At 43.0% G+C, this 20,514-nt stretch overlaps 3 protein-coding genes across 3 annotated transcripts; 2 read left to right on the forward strand and 1 right to left on the reverse strand.

Annotated features, from left to right (window-relative positions):
• Positions 1 to 5,524: 5,524 nt before the first annotated feature.
• LIPT1 (lipoyltransferase 1) lies at positions 5,525 to 7,245 on the forward strand. The gene is made up of 2 exons (XM_082278487.1): positions 5,525 to 5,602; positions 5,804 to 7,245. The coding sequence occupies exon 2, from the start codon at positions 6,053 to 6,055 to the stop codon at positions 7,169 to 7,171; it is 1,119 nt and encodes a 372-aa protein (XP_082134613.1). The 5' UTR covers positions 5,525 to 5,602; positions 5,804 to 6,052; the 3' UTR covers positions 7,172 to 7,245.
• Positions 7,246 to 8,328: 1,083 nt separating this feature from the next.
• On the reverse strand, positions 8,329 to 12,667 carry MITD1 (microtubule interacting and trafficking domain containing 1). Its single transcript, XM_082278097.1, has 7 exons — positions 12,435 to 12,667; positions 12,148 to 12,249; positions 11,556 to 11,692; positions 11,391 to 11,477; positions 10,599 to 10,714; positions 10,216 to 10,276; positions 8,329 to 10,128 (listed from the first exon to the last, which is right to left on the reverse strand). The coding sequence occupies exons 1-7, from the start codon at positions 12,586 to 12,588 to the stop codon at positions 10,033 to 10,035; spliced, it is 753 nt and encodes a 250-aa protein (XP_082134223.1). The 5' UTR covers positions 12,589 to 12,667; the 3' UTR covers positions 8,329 to 10,032.
• A 107-nt stretch (positions 12,668 to 12,774) lies between these two features.
• MRPL30 (mitochondrial ribosomal protein L30) lies at positions 12,775 to 15,171 on the forward strand. Its single transcript, XM_082278546.1, has 5 exons — positions 12,775 to 12,862; positions 13,202 to 13,282; positions 13,733 to 13,879; positions 14,676 to 14,749; positions 14,849 to 15,171. The coding sequence occupies exons 1-5, from the start codon at positions 12,812 to 12,814 to the stop codon at positions 14,979 to 14,981; spliced, it is 486 nt and encodes a 161-aa protein (XP_082134672.1). The 5' UTR covers positions 12,775 to 12,811; the 3' UTR covers positions 14,982 to 15,171.
• Positions 15,172 to 20,514: the final 5,343 nt, after the last annotated feature.

Below are 20,514 nucleotides of genomic sequence, written 5' to 3' on the forward strand. Positions count from 1 at the left end.
TCATATAACCATTACATTCTCACAGTATTGTCCTTTCCTCCAGGCCAGGCCCATTCCTGAGGGAACTGGTGGATGAAGTGGCTAAGCCACTATCCATCATATTTGAGAAGTTGTGGCAATTTGGTGAAGTTCCTACTGATTTGAAACGAAATATGGAAGACACAGGGAAATACAGGCCAGTAACTCTTGCCTTGGTATCTGTCAAGACCATGACACAGATCCCCCAGGAAACTATACTACGGCACATGGAAAATAAGGAGGTAATTAGTGGCAGTCAACATGATTTCACCATGGCGAATCATACCCAACAAATTTGGTGGCCTTCTACAAGGGGGTTACAGCAGTGATGTAAAGTAAGTGGTGAGGGAAAAGCAACTGCTGTCATCTACCTGGGCTTGTGCAAGGCATTTGACACAGTCTGGCACAACGTCCTTGTCTCTAATCAGGAGAGATATGGACTTCAAGATGGACCATTCTGTGGATAAAAATTAGATGGATGGTTGCACTCAAAGTGGCCAATGACTCAATGTCCAGGTGGAGACCAGTGGTGTTCTTCAGGGGTTGATACTGGGCTGGTGCAGTTTAACATCTGTCAGTGACATGGACACAAAGCTGGGAGGAGAATGGATGGAGAGCAGCCCTGGGGAGAAGGACTTAAGGATACTGGTGGACAAGAAGCTCAACATGAGCTGGCAATGTGCCCTTGTAGGCCAGAAGGCCAGCCACATCCTGGGCTGCAGCAAAAGAAGTGTGCCCAGCAGGGCAAAGGAGGTGATTTTCCCCTCTCTACTCTGCCCTCATGAGACCCCACCTGGAGTGCTGCATCCAGGTCTGGAGCTAGAGAAAGACACTGACCTCTTTGGAGGAGTCCAGAGGAGGGACACTGAACTGATCAGATGGCTGGAGCACGTCTCCTATGAAGACAGGCTGAGAGAGATGGGGTTGTTCAGCCTGGAGAAGAGAAGGCTCCAGGGAGACTTTCCAGTATCTAAAGGGAGCTTACAAGAAGGCTGGAGAGAGACTTTTCACCAGGGCATGTAATGATAGGACAAGGGGGAATGACCTCAAGCTGAAGGAGGGAAGGTTTAAATTAGATAATAGGGAAGAATGATTTATTTTCAAGAAGAATTAACTTCTTCTTAGGAGGGTGATGAAGCACTGGAACAGGTTGCCTAAAAAGGCTGTGGAGTCCCCACACCTGGAAGTGTTCAGCATCAGTCTGGATGGAGCTCTGAGCAGCATGGTCTAATGGAAGGTGTCCTGCCCATGAAAGGGGAGTTGGAACTAGGTGGTCTTCAAGGTCCCTTCCAACCCAAGCTATTCTGTGACTCTATGATTTCCTTGAGCCAGGAGTTCTGTAGGACAGAAGCCAAGGAGCTGTAATGGACATACTGACTTCTGGCTCAGTACAGCACAACCGCTTACCTAAATAGCTTTCTAGCAAGCATGCAGTCTCTGCACTTTTATTTTCTTTACTCTTGCTTTCCAAAATGATCATAATATCTGTAGTTCCTACAGATGTATATGACTGAAATTCTATAAAATGAAAGGTTAGAAATATTCCTAAAAAACATTTCTAAAAAGATGCATTGTAAAATCTTGTACAAAATTATCAGTAAACCCCTTTCCCCATTAATTCTGATATAAATATTTATGACCACTACTTTAATAGAAATTTTAATTATTTCTCTACTTGATTTCATCTTGGGAGGTTTTTGAATAACTCTTATCTATGAAAATTCAACTTTCAGTATCAGGTTTATTATGTAGAGCACAGTTTCTCAATAAACATTACTAAAGTCAAGGAAAGGTGCTCATATTTCTTTTTGGTTTTAAGTACAAATGAATACTGAGTGACCGGTTACTACCATATCTTTTTGAAGAGCTTTTTTGTTGGGGGAGGCAGTTAAGCCAAGCTTCTCCTCAAGTGACACAACAATCTCTCCACATCTTGACAGAAAAAAGGTTACTTCCTCAAATAACAGTTAAATTCTTCATAGTTATTTGGGGATGGAAACAGGGGGATGGATCATAAATTGGCACACTCAGACACCGCCCATTGCTGTTTTGAGTGAAAATCTTTTAAAAAATTCTTTTAAAGCACCTTTAACCCAAACTTCCCAGGCCCACACATGGAGCATAGGCCTTGCCTGTGATTAATGCAAAAGCCTCAGCAAAAGGCAGGGAAAGGCAGCATGAGCAATGCTTACAGGTCAGAAGATTTCAGAGAGCCAAGCAGCCAAGTCTTGTCAGTCCAGCCCCAGGAGAGAGATGGGTATTCTGAAACTGCCACAGCTGATCAGCCGGGACTGACAGTGAACTCAGGCAGCTCAGCTGAACACCTCTACTCTAATTAGGTTCATCTCTTCCAGAAACTAATATCCAAGGAGACACTTTTACAGATGAAAACTCCAGCAATTGCCACACAATCTCTCTGGCCTGACAAGAACAAAACAAGTGTTAAATAAGACTGACTTAATCTTGTGAAAATAGCTTCCTTTAATTAAACCTTATCTTCTATCCAAGGCCCATCTAATTTCTGTATCTATTTGTAAGACTATGTGCCAGTTGTATCATCCAGAATAAATATTACCCTTAGCACTACACTTCTTTCTTCACAGTGTCAAACATTAGCTTTGCATATATAATAAACCCCAGTCTGAACATATTCCTGATTTTTAATGCCAGGACTAACATTATTACTGGTTTACAAACACTGTGAAGTTAAAACCTCAGAGTATTACGAGGCTAATTATGCTTTTCTTTATTCCACCAACAAAATCATTTGAGAGAAATTACTTCTTATGTTTTCTTATATCCCAAGATAAGAGTTCTTATTTACAGTACCTCTGGCAGCACATATCTTCATCCTGGAACAGCACAGACAGGAACAAGCAGACTGGTGCCTTTGAAGAAAGTGATGCAAAAAGGGTAAGGAGGCCTTGTGATCCCAGTGACTCCTACTGCCTCTTCATGGCAAGGATATAAACAGCCTTTGAAAGAGGCTGCTTTAGGTATTCCCAAAGTCAAGGTGAGAAACTAGACAAAATGTCCTCTCTTCCCTGCTAGCCACTAGCACAGGTTTTATATTCTGGAGACAGTGCAGGGTGAATAATGGGGTCTTTCGGCAAGCAGCCACTATTAAGCACTCATGGATACAGCTCGCCTTTTCAGACATGAGGAGTGAATAACACCTCTGAAATACAATCCCCACCTAAAGCCAGAAAACAAATTGGAAGATTTTAACTTCCAGAAACAGAGCAAGACAAACAAGTTGTTTTCTTTTCCCTCTCCCCATCCTGGATTTCTTGTAGATCTTTCTTTCAGATTTTGGCAAGGTGGAAGAGAAGACTCTGCATTATCATGTTTATCTCCAAAAGAGATGTGAAAAGGGCATTTCATGTTTTCCTAACTTTAACAGAATTACTCTGTGTAAAAATTCATTTTAGGAGTGGCATTATACATTTTAAATTGGTTTTGTTCTGGTATGTCTAAGGTATCCTCTAAGGGACATATGATGAGTTATCTTTTATATCTTAATGCTGGTTAATGTTGTGCAGAGCAGTTGCATTGCTTTTTGTATACCAAACAATGCTTTGTTGATCAAAGAAGAAATTAAATTCATACACAGGATTGTTTTCAAAAGTGAAAATAATAATTGCTGTATTTTACAGATACGTGATTTATACAATAGTAGGAGGAACATAAACAATTTTTAAACGTCCAATCCAGAAGAGATAAATAAATCATGCTGTGCATTTACAAATTCATACTTTTATTGTCAGAATATTTCTAATTATCTTGCTGGATTTGTCCTCAACAATAGGAAAGCATTTATTGTTGCATGTGTATTTCAGCTTATCAGAAACAGACCCATGACATTTTTATGTCCACCTAGTATTCTGCACTTTACATTTTTTGGCAAATGATGGTTCTAACTATGAAAACAGTTTTTGACTAGAAAAACAGAGTGCAACAGCTCACAGTAGGTTTTTAGGGACACCCCGTGGCAAAATGACACACTGCAAATGTTCAAGAATCAAGTGACAGAATGGAAACAAATGGTCCCACATTTTCTTTGGGTTTTACTAACATCAGATGTCTCACAAGGTGCATTTCCATACTTCTGACCAGTGCTAGACTGCACGGGTTCACTTTTGTATTTTGTCAACTGCCTTCAACGTTGATTTCCAGCACATTTTTATGGACAAAGTCCAAATGCTCTTTACCTTGTACATTACAGAATAGTTCACCCCAGTGAAAAATTATCACCAGTCTAATTCAGTGAAAAGTTATGCCCATTTCAAATTGCTTAAAAAAATTACCAACTTTTTTTTTTTTTTAATATGACAGTACAACATTCCAGTTGCTGGCACACACATCACATCAAGTTCCTTTTAGAGCCTTTTCTCTCACTAATCACCACCAGCACACATGTTATGATGGTTTCTTACTTTTTACTTGCCCTACTACAGCCACACAGTTCTTTTAAGGCAGAATGGAAGACAAAGACATGCAATGTACCTTTTAGAAATACACATCCATGAACGAGAGAAATACACCACATATTTGTCCATAGGGATAATACTGTGGATAAAAAACTTCAGCTAGCACTGAACATTGTCTCATGGTGTGAGCTTAAGCACAGACAACGGCTTTTGAAGAAGAATTGTAGCTGAGGTCTGCTCGACTTTAAGAATGGCTTAAATGCAAATCTGAAGACAATCTGCTGCCGGCAATACATCTAGTCTTGATCACCTTCCAGCTTGTTAACGAATTATGCTATCAACATTTAGCTTCTATATCTTCACGAGCATTATAGAGAGTTTCTGTTTATTTCAAAAGTCTCTGTGCATTTGTGTTAACCCTTTCAGTCGTCTTGTGAACTCATAAAAGCTTCTAGCATCCACAATATCCTGCAGAGAGGAACTGCACATCTGGGTCTTGCAAGAAAAATCATCCATTTTATGCATTGTGCACTGGCCTCTTGTTGCCAAGACGCTGTAAATATTGTGGGCAATGCCCCTAAGTATCTGAAGTGAAGGTGTGAAGAGGATGAAGCCAGGCTCTTCCCGGAGGTGCCAAGCAATAGGACAAGAAACAATAGCCAGAAACTGATGCACGGGAAGTTCTGCCTGAAGATGAGGACGAACTTCTTTGCTAAGGTGACTGAGCACTGGAACAGATTGTCCAGAGAGTGTGTGGAGTCTCCCTCACTGGGGATATTCAAGAACATCCTGGACACAACTTTGTGCCGCGTGCTCTGGGACGACCCTGCTTGAGCAGGAGGCTGGACCAGAAGACCCAGTGTGGTCCCTTCCAACCTGACCCATGCTGTGAGTCTGTAACCCGGCCATTCTCGCTTCTTCCCAGCTCGCTCCCCCACCCAGCGCCGTGGCTGCGCCGGGACAGGCGAAACCCCGGCGCTCCCCGAGCACCACGCCTTGCTCCCAGCCCGGCGCCCCGACTCCTCCCCGGCTACAGGGCAGGCGCAGCGCCCGCCCCCAGCTCCTCTCACCCGGGAAGCGGAAGGTGCTCCCGAGGCCGCCGGTTCCAAGGAGCCCGCAGGGTCACGGGCGCCGGGACCGCTCCGCTGCCCGCCGTGAGTAGCGCAGGGCGCCCGGCGGGGCTGTGCGGGCGGGGACGCGGCGCCAGGGGCTGCGGGGACACCGCGCCAGGAACCCCATGGAAAAAAAGGCAGAAAACCCTAACAAAGCTGGACTACGCAAAGCGAAACCGCATTAGCAAGGCTGCGTTGAGTGAGGGGAAAATACACATTCCGTTTCTTCCTTTGGTCTTTCAGGCACCAGGGGCCGCGAGGAGCAGCTGCCCTGACACCCCCGGATGTTCTGGGAGGCTCCCGCCAGGGTCTGAGCGGCATCACCGGAGGAGCGCCATGCCTTGGAACTCGCGTGCTTCTGTGGGAAGTGCATGACTGTCTCATGGCTGCCACTGGCATTGCAGTTCAGTCACAAGAGCCGGCTGCGCTCCTGCCGCATTCAGTATTAGCAGAGCAGGCATTCCTTCCATCCGCTGTCCAGTTATTAAAAACATGGTACTCCAGTCAATAAAGAACTGCCTTTGGCTGTCGTGCATCCTCAGAACTCCAAAAGCTTGCTTCTGGAGCACAGCTAGTGGAGGCCTCATTATCCAGTCTGTTTCTAATGATGTTTACCAAAATCTAGCTGTGGAAGACTGGATCCATGACCACATGGATTTAGAGAAGCAACAGGTCCTTTTCCTTTGGAGAAATTCCCCTGCTGTGGTAATAGGGAGACATCAGAATCCCTGGCAGGAATGCAACCTCAGGCTATTGAGGCAAAAAAATATAAAACTAGCTAGGAGGAGAAGTGGAGGAGGGACAGTTTACCATGACTTAGGTAATATCAACTTGACTTTCTTCACAACCCGAAAAAAATATGAACGAATGGAAAACCTGAAGCTTGTTGTGAAGGCACTGAAAGCCTTGCGACCCCAGTTAGATGTACGTGTCACTGACAGATACGACATCTTGCTAGACAGGCAGTACAAAATCTCAGGCACTGCTGCAAAGCTGGGAAGGACAAGTGCTTATCACCACTGTACCTTACTCTGTAATGCAGATAAGTTTGTTTTATCTTCTGTGCTAAAAAGTCCTTATAAAGGGCTAAAGAGTAATGCCACTCCTAGCGTGCCTGCCTCAGTGAAAAATCTCTTTGAAGAGGATCCTAGTTTAACTTCTGAGATGCTCCTGGATGCCATTGCTAAAGAATATGCTACGCAACACCAAATAGATCACCATATCACCTTAATAAATCCAGCTGATGAGACTCTGCTTCCTGGAATTAGTAACAAAACTAAAGAACTACAAACCTGGGAATGGGTGTATGGAAAGACACCAAAGTTCAGCGTTAGCACTTGTCTTAACATGGCCTATAAAGATTCTGTTCTTGACGTTAAAGTAAATATGGATGTAAAGCATGGAAGGATTGAAGTCTGTAACATTGATCTGCCAGAGCAGTGGCTGCCACCAGGACTGTACAGTGAACTGGTCAAGAGTCTTACTGGCAGTAAGTTTTGCCCAAACGAAACCACTACACTTGTGACAACATTGCTAAGAGTGTGTCCACAAGATGATGAGTTGCACAGCAGGTGGAGTCTACTGTGTGAGAATATGATAATGTTAATGTGACTTGCATTTTGAAAATGGAAGTTAAACTTCTGCTTTTTTACTTAATGTACTGAAAACAAAATTAAAACATTCACTAGTAAGAGAAAAATTCAGCTTGTAGAAAACAAACTGTTCAATCTTGTGCTTTTTTTAAATATTACAATTAAATTTCACACTACCTGCACCTTATGTTCCCAAAGTGTAGGATTGAAACCACTGCTGACAAGACATCATTGCTGCTTGAATCAGGAAAATGGTGAGGGCATCCCAAATTGGCCCTGTAGCAGAGAAGGTAGTTTAATGTTGGGATTTATGTGATGAGGGCAGGAGACGCTAACTGGGACAGAGGCTGTATGTGCCTCCTTTGTTCTTGCACTGCCTGGCACAAAGCTGAGAGTCCCTGCTGCCATGGGTACTGGTATCGAAGCTGAACTTTTGGAAATGCAAATACATATTTAGGAGAAAGAGGTTCCTTCTGTTACCATCTAGCAGAAATTTTCCATTAAAAGGCAATAATGAACTGGAAGTGACAGTTTCAATGCTAAATAAAAATAATAGCTCAATATATAGTAAAATTATGAAAGAAAGGCTCAGGATGTATTTCCCTGTTGTTGAAGAATAAGTGTAATGCAATTTTGATTAGGTCAGAACACAGGCTGTTTATTGATACCGGAAAGGAGGTTGTAGCCAGGTAGGGGTTTGGCTCTTCTCCCAGGCAACCAGCAGCAGGATAAGAGGACACAGCCTCAAGCAGCACCAGTGGAAGTTTAGGCTGAACATCAGGAGACAATTCTTCACAGAAAGAGTGATTGGGCATTGGAAGGGCTGCCCAGGGAGGTGGTGGAGTCCCCATCCCTGGAGGTGTTTAAGAAGACTGGATAGTCTAGTTGACAAGGTGATGCTAGGTCATAGGTTGGACTCGATGATCTCAAAGGTCTTCTCCAGCCTAGTTAATTCTGTGATTCTCTATGTTTGAAATTGCTGGACTAGGTTAAAAGACACAAAGCTTCACATTTGGGAAATTACTGTATTTACAGTGAGCCTTCTCCAGAACATGGCTGGATGTATGAGGCATTACACAGCTTCCTTGAATTTCCCAATGCAGTGAAGAAATCAAACAGAATACTGAAGCTACAAATAATAAAAAATAACCTTTATTCCCATTAAAAATAGGCATATATTATACACAACTGAATAAAATTCACAACAGTGACTAAAAACTTGGTATCACAGCAGCAAGCAAGGGAGCTCCTATGGAATGTCTGGGGCAATGACTAGTAGCACACAGCTCTGTGGCATATGTATTATTCATTCTGCTGATGCAACACTGCAAAGCTGAAACATTATTATAGAAAGGATAAAGAAGGCAGACCACTGGCAAACTGACCCAGAAAACAAGGCAAAGACCAGCTCCATTTCTTATTGATTGCTGTGGAACAGATTTGTTGTTAAAAGGCAAGAGGAAAAGAATAGCAGCATTAGATGACAGGAAATTAAATAATATAGCACATTAAGAAAAAAAAGAAGATAATGGAAAACACCAACCATCAGGAAAAAGAAATACAGGAGACAGAAAAAGTTCTAGCAATAAACATGCTACTAGAATATAGAGGCCTACTGTATTACAAGGCAGAAAGTGTAAGGCACATGTCAGTCCTGAGGCTGAAAAGATTTTGATGGGACCTGAAAAAGAGGCCACTGCCTGTTTTTCATGTCAGAGTGTATGACTTAGGCAGATCCTTGCTAACAAAGAACTCTTGTATAAAAGAAAAAAAGCAGCTCCTCTGGTAATACCTTCTGGTTTCCAAAGGGTGAAGGAATGATAAGGGAAGACTCTGTCTTTATTCTAAATAGCATATTGCTTAGAATCACAGAGTTTTCTGAGTTGCAAGGGATCCACAAGGATCAAGTCCAGCTCTCAAGTGAATGGCCCTTACAGGGATCAAACACATGACCTTGGCATTACTCACACCATACTCTGACCAGCTGAGCTACTCAGGGTATCCAGCTTCTGAAAAAACTTAAATTTATTCTTTTTAGGGGACTACCTAGTAGTAGGGAATTAGCTTACTGCAGTTGAGAGTAGCATGAAAAGGCAGTCATTGGACTTTAAAGTCAGAGAGTAAGACTGAGAGAGGATCACACATCCTTGCCACACGTAATGCAAAGGACAGATACCAGGTATATGACCATGTGTCACAGAATCAAAGAACACACAGGAGTGACAGGGAAGAGAATACAGGTGTTTACAGCCTTCCCAGTCCAAAATCCATTATGCAGAGACACATAAGACAACCCTAAAATGACTGTGTACTGAACGCTGCCACGTTTGTAGGCAAAGACCTTGGAAAACGGAATGTTAAATTTGGGATTACTGGTAAAGTCTGGGAAATAAAGTATTACAGGATTGACCAAAACCCAGCAAAACAGTAGTCATGACTAGAATACAGGAATTAAAGGAAATAAATAAGACTGCTTATAAAAGAGGCCATGTGGCAGCCCAGCTTCCAATGATTGTGAGGTAGTCAGTTAAAGATATAAAATCCAAAACTGGCTCAAGACAAAATCAACAGTAAAAATAAAAATGGCGGTAAAGAGACCTTTGAAAGACAATACTGAAGGTCTGTTATGAAATCAAGATAAAATTTAGACATGGATTGCAATAATTAAGATTACAGAAGTACAGTGAAGGAATCATGTAGTTGTGTTGTCTCAGACTGAAAAGTCTCAAATATTCTTAAACCTATAGATTATAAAAGCTGTGCTCCACTAAGTACTCCAAAGAGTTGCTTCTGTGGGCAACCAGTTGGACTCAAGCAACACCTTCCAGTCTTTACATTTTTATGCTTATGAAAACACTTATTAAAAGCAGTCATTTCTGATCATGTTTTCTTTGTGTATTTAGTATGAAAGACATCCACTGTTGTTTCATGACAAGGTCTCAAGTCAAAGTCACAGTATCCAATGCTGAAATGACCCTGCAGAAATGAACAGAATTTACATGGTGAGCATATATTGTAGAAGAGCTCATTTTAAGTTAATTTAAAAAGTCAAAGCATCCTTACCTTTGGTTTCTTAAAATAATCAAGACCCCTTCCAATCTTAATCATCCACCCATTGTTGAATCTGTTTTAAAAATGCACAAATTTGAAGGCTGTGAGTACACTGGATAAAAAGGTTACATCCACGTGATGCACAAGCACCTTGTTTCAATCACAATTATTTCCTAGTGTCACCAATACCTGTGTGAACCACAGAAGACACCATTCTGTACAGAGACAACTAATATATTCACAATTAGAAAATGTGGAACTATCGAGGGCTGATTTCATCCAGTGAGGGCCACTGCCTTTTACTTTGTTAACCACAGCTGTAATTATCTCAAAAGTTAGGGTTAAATAGTATGTCTTCAAATAACTGGAATTTGCTCATTTTTTATATCACTCACCTGATTTCTCGATCGTGTATTGAAGATGAAAAGTCAATATTCAGTGTTACTCCATAATTACTCAATGACTGTTTTATTTCTTCCAAGACACTCAACTGCTGACTCCTCCCACTACCCTATCAAAAGTGAAAATAACGTGATGGGGTTTGGGGTTTTTTTAACTGTATGTTCTACTTCTGGTCACCTCTTCTTAAACCCACAAACAAAACCTTTTTAGTATCAAAGTAAACCAAAAGAAAGTAACTTGGGTGAAGGCAAATTTACAGTTTCAAAGGCAGGATAAAAAGCAGACAGACACCAGGTATATTTGCTAAGGGATGTGGAGGAGGAGCTCACTCTCAGTGCTTTGAAACTAGATATGTAGTATTTGAGCCAAAATAAGTGCAGTAATAGTTTAAATAAGTGCAGTGATAGCTTGAGAGATTTCAGCTCTCTTCTGAAAGCCTCTAAAATGACAAATACAGCTGTTGGAAGAGCAAAAAAACCCTTGTCTCAACAGATGCTTTGGTCTTTATGACATTTTCCACAACAAAACTTTCACAGAAATTTCAGTTTAAGATTCTGCTTACCCAGAATTTGTTAGAGTTATGAGAAAACTCTGAACTGAAAAAATTACTTATGTTCAACTATCACATTTTTATTTTTCTCTTAATCTGTGTTTTCTGCTGAAAGCATCAGAGCCTGAGCCTAACAAGTTCTGGTAAGTAGGAATAAGTCTGTATTTTTATATTTTGTTTTGCATGTGACATCACCTGAGTATAGGGAAATAGAACCCAAAATCTAGACACTTACCACATCATAGGAAGTGAGGAGGTGGATTGTTTTCACCTTGCACGGCCCCTTAACTAGCATCTCGCAGAATCGTAGAAAGTTATACAACTGAAAAAGTTTTTTTTAATTTAGTAGCTCAGCATTTCTGTAGTGGCTACATCTGTATCAGTTACACCGAGTATCTACCTGATGAACCTGCCGAATGTACGGGTCCTCCACCCAAACTTCAGAAACAATCTCAGTGAGGTACTCACGGAAAAGCTTTTCATAGCCAAAACCTGTTGCGTTTTCTTCTATCCTGATCTGTTTATGGTATTTGCCATCTGAAAGGAAAGTAAGTCTCTTTTTAAGTAAAGGTCAGGACATAATTTCCGTGTTAAACCACCTCGCCCATCAAACATTCACATACCAACAGACAATTAAAAGCAAATGGGTACATGGAGTACACCACAGCTCATGGAATCACAGAACGGGTCAGTCTGCAGGGGACCACAGTGGAACATCTGGTCCAACCTCCTGCTCAAGCAGGGTCATCCCAGAGCACAGGGCACAGTGTGTCCAGACGGTTCTTGGGTATCTCCAAGAGGGAGACTCCACACCCTCTCTGGACCATCTGTTGCAGTGCTCCGTCAGCCCCACAGTAAGGAAGTTCTTCCTCATATTCAGGTGGAATTCCTTGTGCATCAGTTTCCACTCCTTGCCTCGTGTCCTGGTGATTGGCACCACCGGAAAGGGCCTGACTCCCTCCTCTTGGTATCCCCCATGCAGGTATTTATACCTTGTTTCTCTTTCTCAATGTGTTTTTTAATGTCTTCGGCTCTGGTCATGTACTCGGATATCTTCTGCCGGTAGCGGTGCTTTTTCGCCTCATCTGCCGTGGCTGTGAATCAAAAAAGTCATGGGCCAGTTAAACACAGGGGCCGGCCCTCCCCAGCCCTGCCTGGTCCGGCTCTCCCGGGAGGAGACCACCAGCTCCCCCTCCCTCCCGCGGGCCGCCAGGGTCCAACGCGGCTCGCGTGTCCCCAGGGCCACCCCGAGCCCCGACGGCGGTGCCCAGCCCGGTACCTTTCACCACCTGCAGCAGGAGGTCGATGCCCTCCTGGTAACACACCAGCGACTCCTGGAACCGAGACGCCTCGTCCAGCTGCACCGCCCGCTTCACCGTCTCCGCCCCGGCCCGCTCCAGCGCGGCAGTGCCATCGCTCCGCGCCCGCGACATGGGCAGGGACGGGACACGGACCGGGACACGGACCGGGACACGGATCGGGACACGGATCGGGACACGGACCGGGACACGGACCGGGATGGCGACGGGCAGCGGGACGGGAAACAGAAACTGGGCGGGGAACAGAGGGGGCGTGTCACACCGCTGTCCTTCCGCCCCCTCGGAACTGAAGTGCCGCGACACCGCTGTCCGGCCGGAACGAAGGGTGCGCGCCGAGATGGCGGCCGGGGCAGGCCGGGCGGGCCTGGGGCTCGCAGGCGCTGGGAAGGTGAGGATCGGGGCGTGGGGATGGCGTGTGTGGGGGGAATCCAAGTGGGGGTCCGGGGGGAGGGGAAACCCAGGTGGGGATCCGTGGAGAGATCCCGCTGGGGCTGGGGCTTGCAGCCTCCGGGAAAGTGGGGATCCGGATGGCGTTCCGGCGAGGGGATGGATCCAAGTGGTGTCTCGTGGGATTTGATCCAGTTGGGGATCCTGTTCGGGGCTCCGCAGCCGCTGGGAAGGTGGGGATCCAGGTGGGGCTGGGACTCATAGCTGTATCGTCGTGTGTTTACGACTATTCAGAGCTGTAAGGAGAGCGCAGATGACTTATGCCCTCCTCTCTTTGCAGATGCTGGGGAGGAGGATGGAAGGGATGGCGTCCCCGGCGTGGGTTCGTTGTCTCTTTACCAGGTCGAGAATTCCAGACTCGGTATGTGCTTGACTTGCACTTTACATTTTTCCATTTACAGTTCTAGTTTATTTTTGTAAGATACCATCTGGTATCGGTTGACTCTTTTCCTTAAAAGCATTCTTAAAGCCTGTGGAAAAACTTGCCATCTAGAGGCTGAGCACAGGCTCCCTGATAAAATTAACGTGAATTAGGTGTTGTGCTGGTATAGGGTGTTGTCCTTGTATTTCTGTGCATTTGTGGGGCCAAGCTCAAGTGTTACTGTATTTATCAGCAAACCATTATGAAAGTGTGTTTGACTTCATATTATAAAAGCTAAATTTGAGATCACTTTGTTGGTGCTTTGACCACCTGAAAAGAAAAATATATGTAAGAATTTTTACCAAAGTTGAAGTATGTTTTAGACAGTAGTTAACTATAGAATAGATATTTAGGGAAAAAACCTCTGATTTTGTGAACTTTTTATTCTAGGTATTTCAGCCACGGCCTGGAGATCATGAAAAGTATGGAGGTGACCCTGAGGAGCCCCACAAAATCCACGTTATTACTAGAATAAAAAGTGTCATCGGTCGCCCATATTGGGAAAAGAAGATAATACGTGATCTGGGACTGGATAAAGTATGATTGTTGTTCTTTATGCTTGTCGTGTATGTCAGAAATGTAGCACTAAGGTGGTGGGCTTTTTAAGGACCTCAGTTTTGCAGTCACAAACCAGAATTACATTTATAGCAGCCGTAAGGCAATCTGAGAAGCTGATGATGTGTTTAGGAGCTGAGGGGAATGTTTGTGAAAAATGTGCTTTGAGCGGGAATTCAGAATATCTCTGTGTGGTATTGTGCTGCATTGCCTGAGGAGAACTTTACCCTGAGAATTCTTCTAAAATAATAGAAATAGGTTTGTAAATACTATGAATTCAGTTCTCTGTGGGTCATATTATTCAGATATTGTAGGAAGGCAAATAAAACTCATTTATCAATGAAAAGGCTTCCAAATTCAAGACTCTAAAAGTTTGTGTCAAAGATCTGTTTATCCAAGTTTTTCAGGCCAACTGCGCATTCTGGAAAGATTTGTCTAGTCAGTGTTACATTACAGAGAAAAAAAATGTGTGCTTGAGCAATGTAAGATATAACTGAAGGAAGCAGTTTTGTTCCTAAACTCTTGTTCATTTACACTATTATTAACAGTTGGAAGAAAAATACATTTATAATGGAATAGGAATAAAGCTGAAATTGTAATTTTACTGTAGTCAGGTTTTGATTGCATATGTTTTTGTGTGTTCTTGATGCATGACACTTCTCTAAATCTTAGATTTTCAAATGTGATTTATTTTTTTACTGGTAGCGTGCAAAATTCAGCGAACAAAGATTTGGGTTTTGGCAACACATTTGTAAAATCTGTTTTTTCCCTTACGTAGGCACATCAGCCAAGACTGCACAAAAATATCCCTTCCGTGAATTCCAGACTGAAAGTTATTAAACATCTAATAAGGTTTGTTAACTGTTTGTTTATTTGTTGGTAAATTTAGAACATTTAATGTAACTCTCTTCTAGTCACAGGACTTCACTAAGCAGACTCTTTTGCCTGTAGAGTACAACCACTGAAACTACCCCACGGGCTGCCAACAGAAGAGGAAGTGTCCAGCACCTTTCTGACAACCAGGGGAGAGCTTGTCATTAAAAAGCGCCTGAAACCTGTGGAGCAGAAAGAAATTAAGTCATGAGATGTGCTGGTTGGATTTAGATTTTATAAAATAAATATTTTAAATCCCCAGTTAAGAGTTTGTGTATGAAATTCTAAAAATTCTTACTCTGGTAGGAATGGCAAAGGTGACACTGATGCTTAAAGAAGGATTGCAGGTGTACAGATATGAAATTCAATGTTGTTAATAGGTACATGAGATATTAAATGAATTATAGGCTCTCTGTCTTCGTGTTTTAATTTTGTGGCTAGATTGCTGCAGTTTATGGCTGTTAGAGAACTTTATTTATAGAGTCAAATAAGCAGAGAAGTGAGTAGAATAGATCTAGCTAATGATGGTGAGGACATTTCACAGCTAACAGTAAAGATTTACAGCAATACTGCAGGACTTTCACTGCACAAAGGAGGGAATTGGAATTGAAAAGCCCTCTGTTTTGTAGTCACATGAGAACTGACTAGCTATGCACAGAGAGTGATTTACCATGGTTATCCGGATGTCACATTCATTTGTTAGCAACCAATCTGTCATCTGGCTTCTTCTGTAGCTTAAAAGGTAGGTGAGCTCTCCATTTGGGAGTAACAGGAGTTATTCACATCTTGGTCAGTTGTCAAATTTGTCTTTCAGGAAACCTGCTGTCTTCATATGTATCCGCTGATCCTAAGCGTTCAATAAGAATAGCCTAAAGGCTGCAGTCTGTGAAGGTTAATGCTTTTCCTGTTCTAAAATTGCAGACTTTAAAAATGTAGGGACCCTGAAGCATACCTCTGATGTGAGTTAGAATTATGGGCTGCAAGCTTAGAAAATACTACTGCGTGCGTAGTTTCATTTACAGTTTTAAGAGCTGCAGCCAAAGTTTGCAAGCTGCCGCTGTATCAAATGATAAAGTAGTTGCATTCCAGGCAGTATAAACTATGTAGTTTAACATGCTGTGAGCCTCTCCCACATTAGACACACTGAAGAGGAGTTAATCTTAATGACTGCATGTTGTGAAAAGATCAGAGGGATACAGTCCCTGAAAATTAGTGTTTATCCTTGCTGCCTGCTTGCAGAGAAGAGTAAACACTGGTAGGAGTTCAAAGGAATAGGTATATCAGTACAGGGACATAAAAGCTGGAGGCACTGTGCAGAGGGAAAAGGATAGGCCATGGTAGTGGCATTGAGGACTGTAATGGCCCTTATGGCCAGGCTGAAGGCAGAAACAAGAATTTGAGCTGAAATAAAATAGCATGGAAAAGGTGAAGCAGATAAATTAATGTTGCTTTTTTTGCCTCCCTCCTTTCTTCCAGCATCTGCACAGCATCTTGTGCTGCAGTGTGCTATAACTGCAGTCTTTGTGAGGTGTTGATCATATTCCCACAGGGAGGTACAAGGTGGAATTTGAGCCCTTTTGAAGGACGTGTAGTGCATCTAAGGCACAGGGCATTCTTTAAAGAGATGGTGCAAGTACTAGGACACAAAAAATTAGGCAAATGGATCTTGTTGCTGGTGGGTAGCAAATAATAAGACTTGTGCCAGGATCGGTGTCCCAGAGCACCACAGCCAGGCTGGCTAAGCCTTGCCATGCACATTCGGGATTCGTGTCCGCGGCACTGCAGCCTGGTGAGCCTCCAGCAGAGGGCCCTGCCAGCTCCATCCCACACCGTCTGTGTATGGGTATGCGTATGGATCTCTGACGCTGCCGCTTGCAAAAGTGCTGCAGGGTCTCCCGGAGGGACTGTCTTAATAAAAAAGCTTGCTTGGTACCGTTCACTGCTTAAAAAGTGTCTGATAAACTATCTAAGCCAAAGCAGAGCTAATAGCAGGCTCCCACATAGAGAGAAAGGAAAATAAATAGTACATGTTGTTTCTGGGTAAGATTCAGCTACAAGAGATGTTTAAAGAGATACTTAATTGACAAGCTGACAGTTCCAATGAAAAAGAAAACTGTATTTTTTTAAACTTTTTCATATATGTGTAAGTTTGGGTGTTTCTGAAATAGTATTTTCCCCAAGGGCCCCCACTCTCACGCAGTTAGTCTACTATCCCAAACCTTCTCTGTATAAGCATACATTCTCTAAAGATTTGCTCTCGACACTAAAACCTGAACCAGCAGGGTGCACAAACAGAGTGTGTGTCCACATCCTTTCACTAATGGAGCGTTGTAATGCTCCATGTAGATCTTTATGAAACACAGATAAGAGACGTTGCCTTTTTGTGTAGGGAACAAACAGACTGGCTTAAGATGATTGCGAAATTCATGTTGGAAGGTGCCTTTTTGGTCTCTAGTCCAACCTCCTGCTCAACACAGGGCCAGCACTGAGGTCAGATGAGGTTGCTCGGTGCTTTGTCCAGTGGGCCTTGAAAGCCTCTGACAGGGACAGCTCAGCCTCTCTCGACAGCCAGCACTGCTGTTTTGTACTGCTGTTAGACGTGTATTGACAGATTAAATGTAAGGCAGATAAGATCTTGTTAAGTAGCATTACAACTTTCTTGCAGCATTAATCTGCTGCTTGAGAAACTGCAGGCACAGATGAAAACTCTGAATAAAAACCCATTGCAAGCTTGTACTTGTTCCTGGCTCCATTGTCCTCCCCCATTCTAACTGTTTCTGGGGGAGAATGTTTTTAATTAGAAGCAAAGTATGCAACCAGGGCCTAAATCTAATCATTACTCAGAGATCTCTTATAAAACCTGGCTCTTGCAGCCACATCATTGGCATAGTATTTTGCTGATATCCGTTTTGTTGTAGGTCTGGACAGTGTTAACTCCTGCATTATAGGCTGAGATCCCACCTGGAATGAGGGTGAACGAAACACATAAACAGAGGTGCTACTTAATCAGTAAATAAGCAAATAAACATTGCAACTGAGATGCACTGCTTTAGTTTATAGATCTGTTTTCACCAATGTTGTTGGCCATTGTAATACCATTTCCAGCTATTTTTGTCAGATGTGTTCCTTCTGTGTTTTAACTTAGCGAAGAAATCAACATTTCCTCCTTTACATCCAAACTTGGTGATCATTGACCGCTTGCTGTGTTTTGCTAACAGTAACATCTTCACTTTTATGACTGCTTCCATGCGTGCATATTCCTTCACACCCACCCACACCAATAACCTCAGACATGTTTGTATTGTAGTTGGGGTGAAGGAACCCAACTATAACGACTGCTTCAGTGTAACCAGTGTCCAGGAATATAAGGAATGTTTCCTCCAGAGAGGATCATGAGTTCAAAATTAGTGTGTTCCTCCTTCAGAGTTGCCAGGATAGGTTGCTTTTTGTAGGTGGGTATAGAACCACAAAACAAATAGAATGGAGAGAGGAGGGGGAGAGCCCACCCTGACTCCTTGCAACTGAAAAATGTCATAGTATTTGCCATGTTTCAAAAAAACATGCTAGAAGGCTAACCAAGGAATAGGAAGAGGAATGCCTGCCCTACTTCCTTATCTGTCAGAGCCTTAAAAAACCAGCACAGCAGCTGTTGTAAAGGTGACAGTATGCAGAAAGCAAGATTACTGCTGCTTCGCAGTGTTTCCAGGTGCAAAGTGACTGCTCCTCTCCTCCCCAGAATCAAGGGTGGGAAAATCTGTTTCCTATAGGGATCTCCCCTGGATCTCTGCCCCAGTCCTTCTCCCCTTATCCATGAGATAGTAAGGCACAAGTCTGAGGGGGCTGGAGCTGTTACAAAAGCGGATCTCGTGCCTGCAGCAAATGTTTAGGGATTTTATAGACAAGGATACAATTTGGCAAACAAGTGAGGCACAAATGTGGGCATGAATAACGAAGCAAGATCCCCCGCTAGCGAGGCCCCTGTGGGGCATACAGTGTAATTAACCTGATGGTATGTAGCTGCAGCCTATAGTGTGCTCAGTTTTAAAAGGTGCTTTTTGAAATAAGACATTATCTAAATGTGAAATAGGAACAATTAATCTCTTCAATCCCAAGGGAGTGCTGGGAAGCAATCATCAGTCTCACAGTGTCAAAGCATTCTGCTCATGCTCTAATACTGACAGGGGCCTTCCCTAGTGCTGGGAGCTGACAGCCTGGTCAGCGTTGGCTTTAGGCTGGCCAAAGAATTGGCTGAAAAGATTTAGAGGGTCGCCTTTCAGCAGGGCCCCTGCCACTCTTCTGACTCTGCTTCAAAGGAAGGATGAGATTTGTGTTTTTATGGTTACCATAGCTGCATTAAACCAAGTGCATTCCCATGGTCACCCAGGCCGTCCTCTAGCACTGTCCCAGCATGTGACTCTTGAAAGGTAATACCAACAATCAATCACAGCTGGAGCAAGACCCTCACCAGTGCCAGCTTTTGCCATCTTGGCCTGGTATTTCTCCATGTTCTTTTTCTGCTGTCTTCTCTGAGGCAGGAACTCCTAAAACATGACATGCATGACTTTGCCTTTCATTTTTAGAATCCAAACCCAGTTTTTCTGAAGGTCATTACAGCTGAGCTGACATTTTGAATCCTTCTGAATCTGTTTAGAGTGAAACAAAGGTAGAATTGACTAATTTTACTGAAGGGTGCCTTAGAAATCAATACACAAATGATATAAAAAACTTTTTTTTTCAGATTCAGAGGGCAGTTCTCTAGCATGCAGATTGAGAGTGTTTTAAATCTAAGCCTCTGGATTAGTCCCAGAATTAGTCCTTTTTAATTTAGGACTATAGTGGAGAAATGTTTAGGAGTTCATGTTTTGAGGGAAACTCTCTTATGGAGAGAGAAAAGCAGGTTCAGGAGCTGGATACAACCAACAGTCTTTCATTTTGTCTGTGATGGTCTTAAATGTCATCTCAAAGGCAACCCTATTCCCAACATACACTTATGTGCCCAAGTAGGATCTTTGTTGATTGTGGAAAAAATCTGCTTGCTTGGCAATGACCGACAATCAGAGACCAGGATCCATAACAGGCATGAGCTTCTGCGTGGGTGCAAGGGGGGAATGAACAACTGAATTAGTGCCTACCTACACAGCTCAGACCTTCTGGTTTCACAGTTGCCTCCAAAGCTCCAGTTGTGTCAACATTCCGTGTATTCCCATAACGCTCTGAACAGCCTAAGAGCATGTGCTGGTTTCAGCTGAAACCAGCACAGGGCAGTATTTACAACCAGATGTCAGGCCAGTGTAATGTGTGACTCATGCTGTTAAAATGCTTCCAGATCCATGACTGAAAACCATGGCATCCTTTTGATACTAGTGCAGGTGTTTGTGCCAGCAGATGCAGTCATGGTATGTATGGCCTGCTCTGGAGGGGATTACCTCTTGGTAATGCTAGCTCACGTGTACCTTGTGAGGTGAACTGGTGCTTTGTGAACAATCAATCTCCCCTAATTGCCTAAAACTTAGCTGTCTTAGTCTAAGTTTGTTACTTGGACTGCCTGCTTGGCCAATGGAGAAAGGCATCTCAAAAAGGCAGGATTCCTATTCCAAAATTTAAAAAAAAAAAAAAAATCTGATGAGAGTCAAAGGAAATCCTACAGTGTTTACTGGCTCCAGCTGGCTTTTCCATAGCTACAAGAAAATCGAAGAGAAACATCCTTCAGTTACACCCATTACAATTTATCTGACTTGCAGATT

The sequence above is a fragment of the Coloeus monedula genome (assembly GCF_965178545.1).
Source record: "Coloeus monedula genome assembly, chromosome: 3".
In the NCBI taxonomy this organism is placed as follows: Eukaryota; Metazoa; Chordata; class Aves; order Passeriformes; family Corvidae; genus Coloeus; species Coloeus monedula.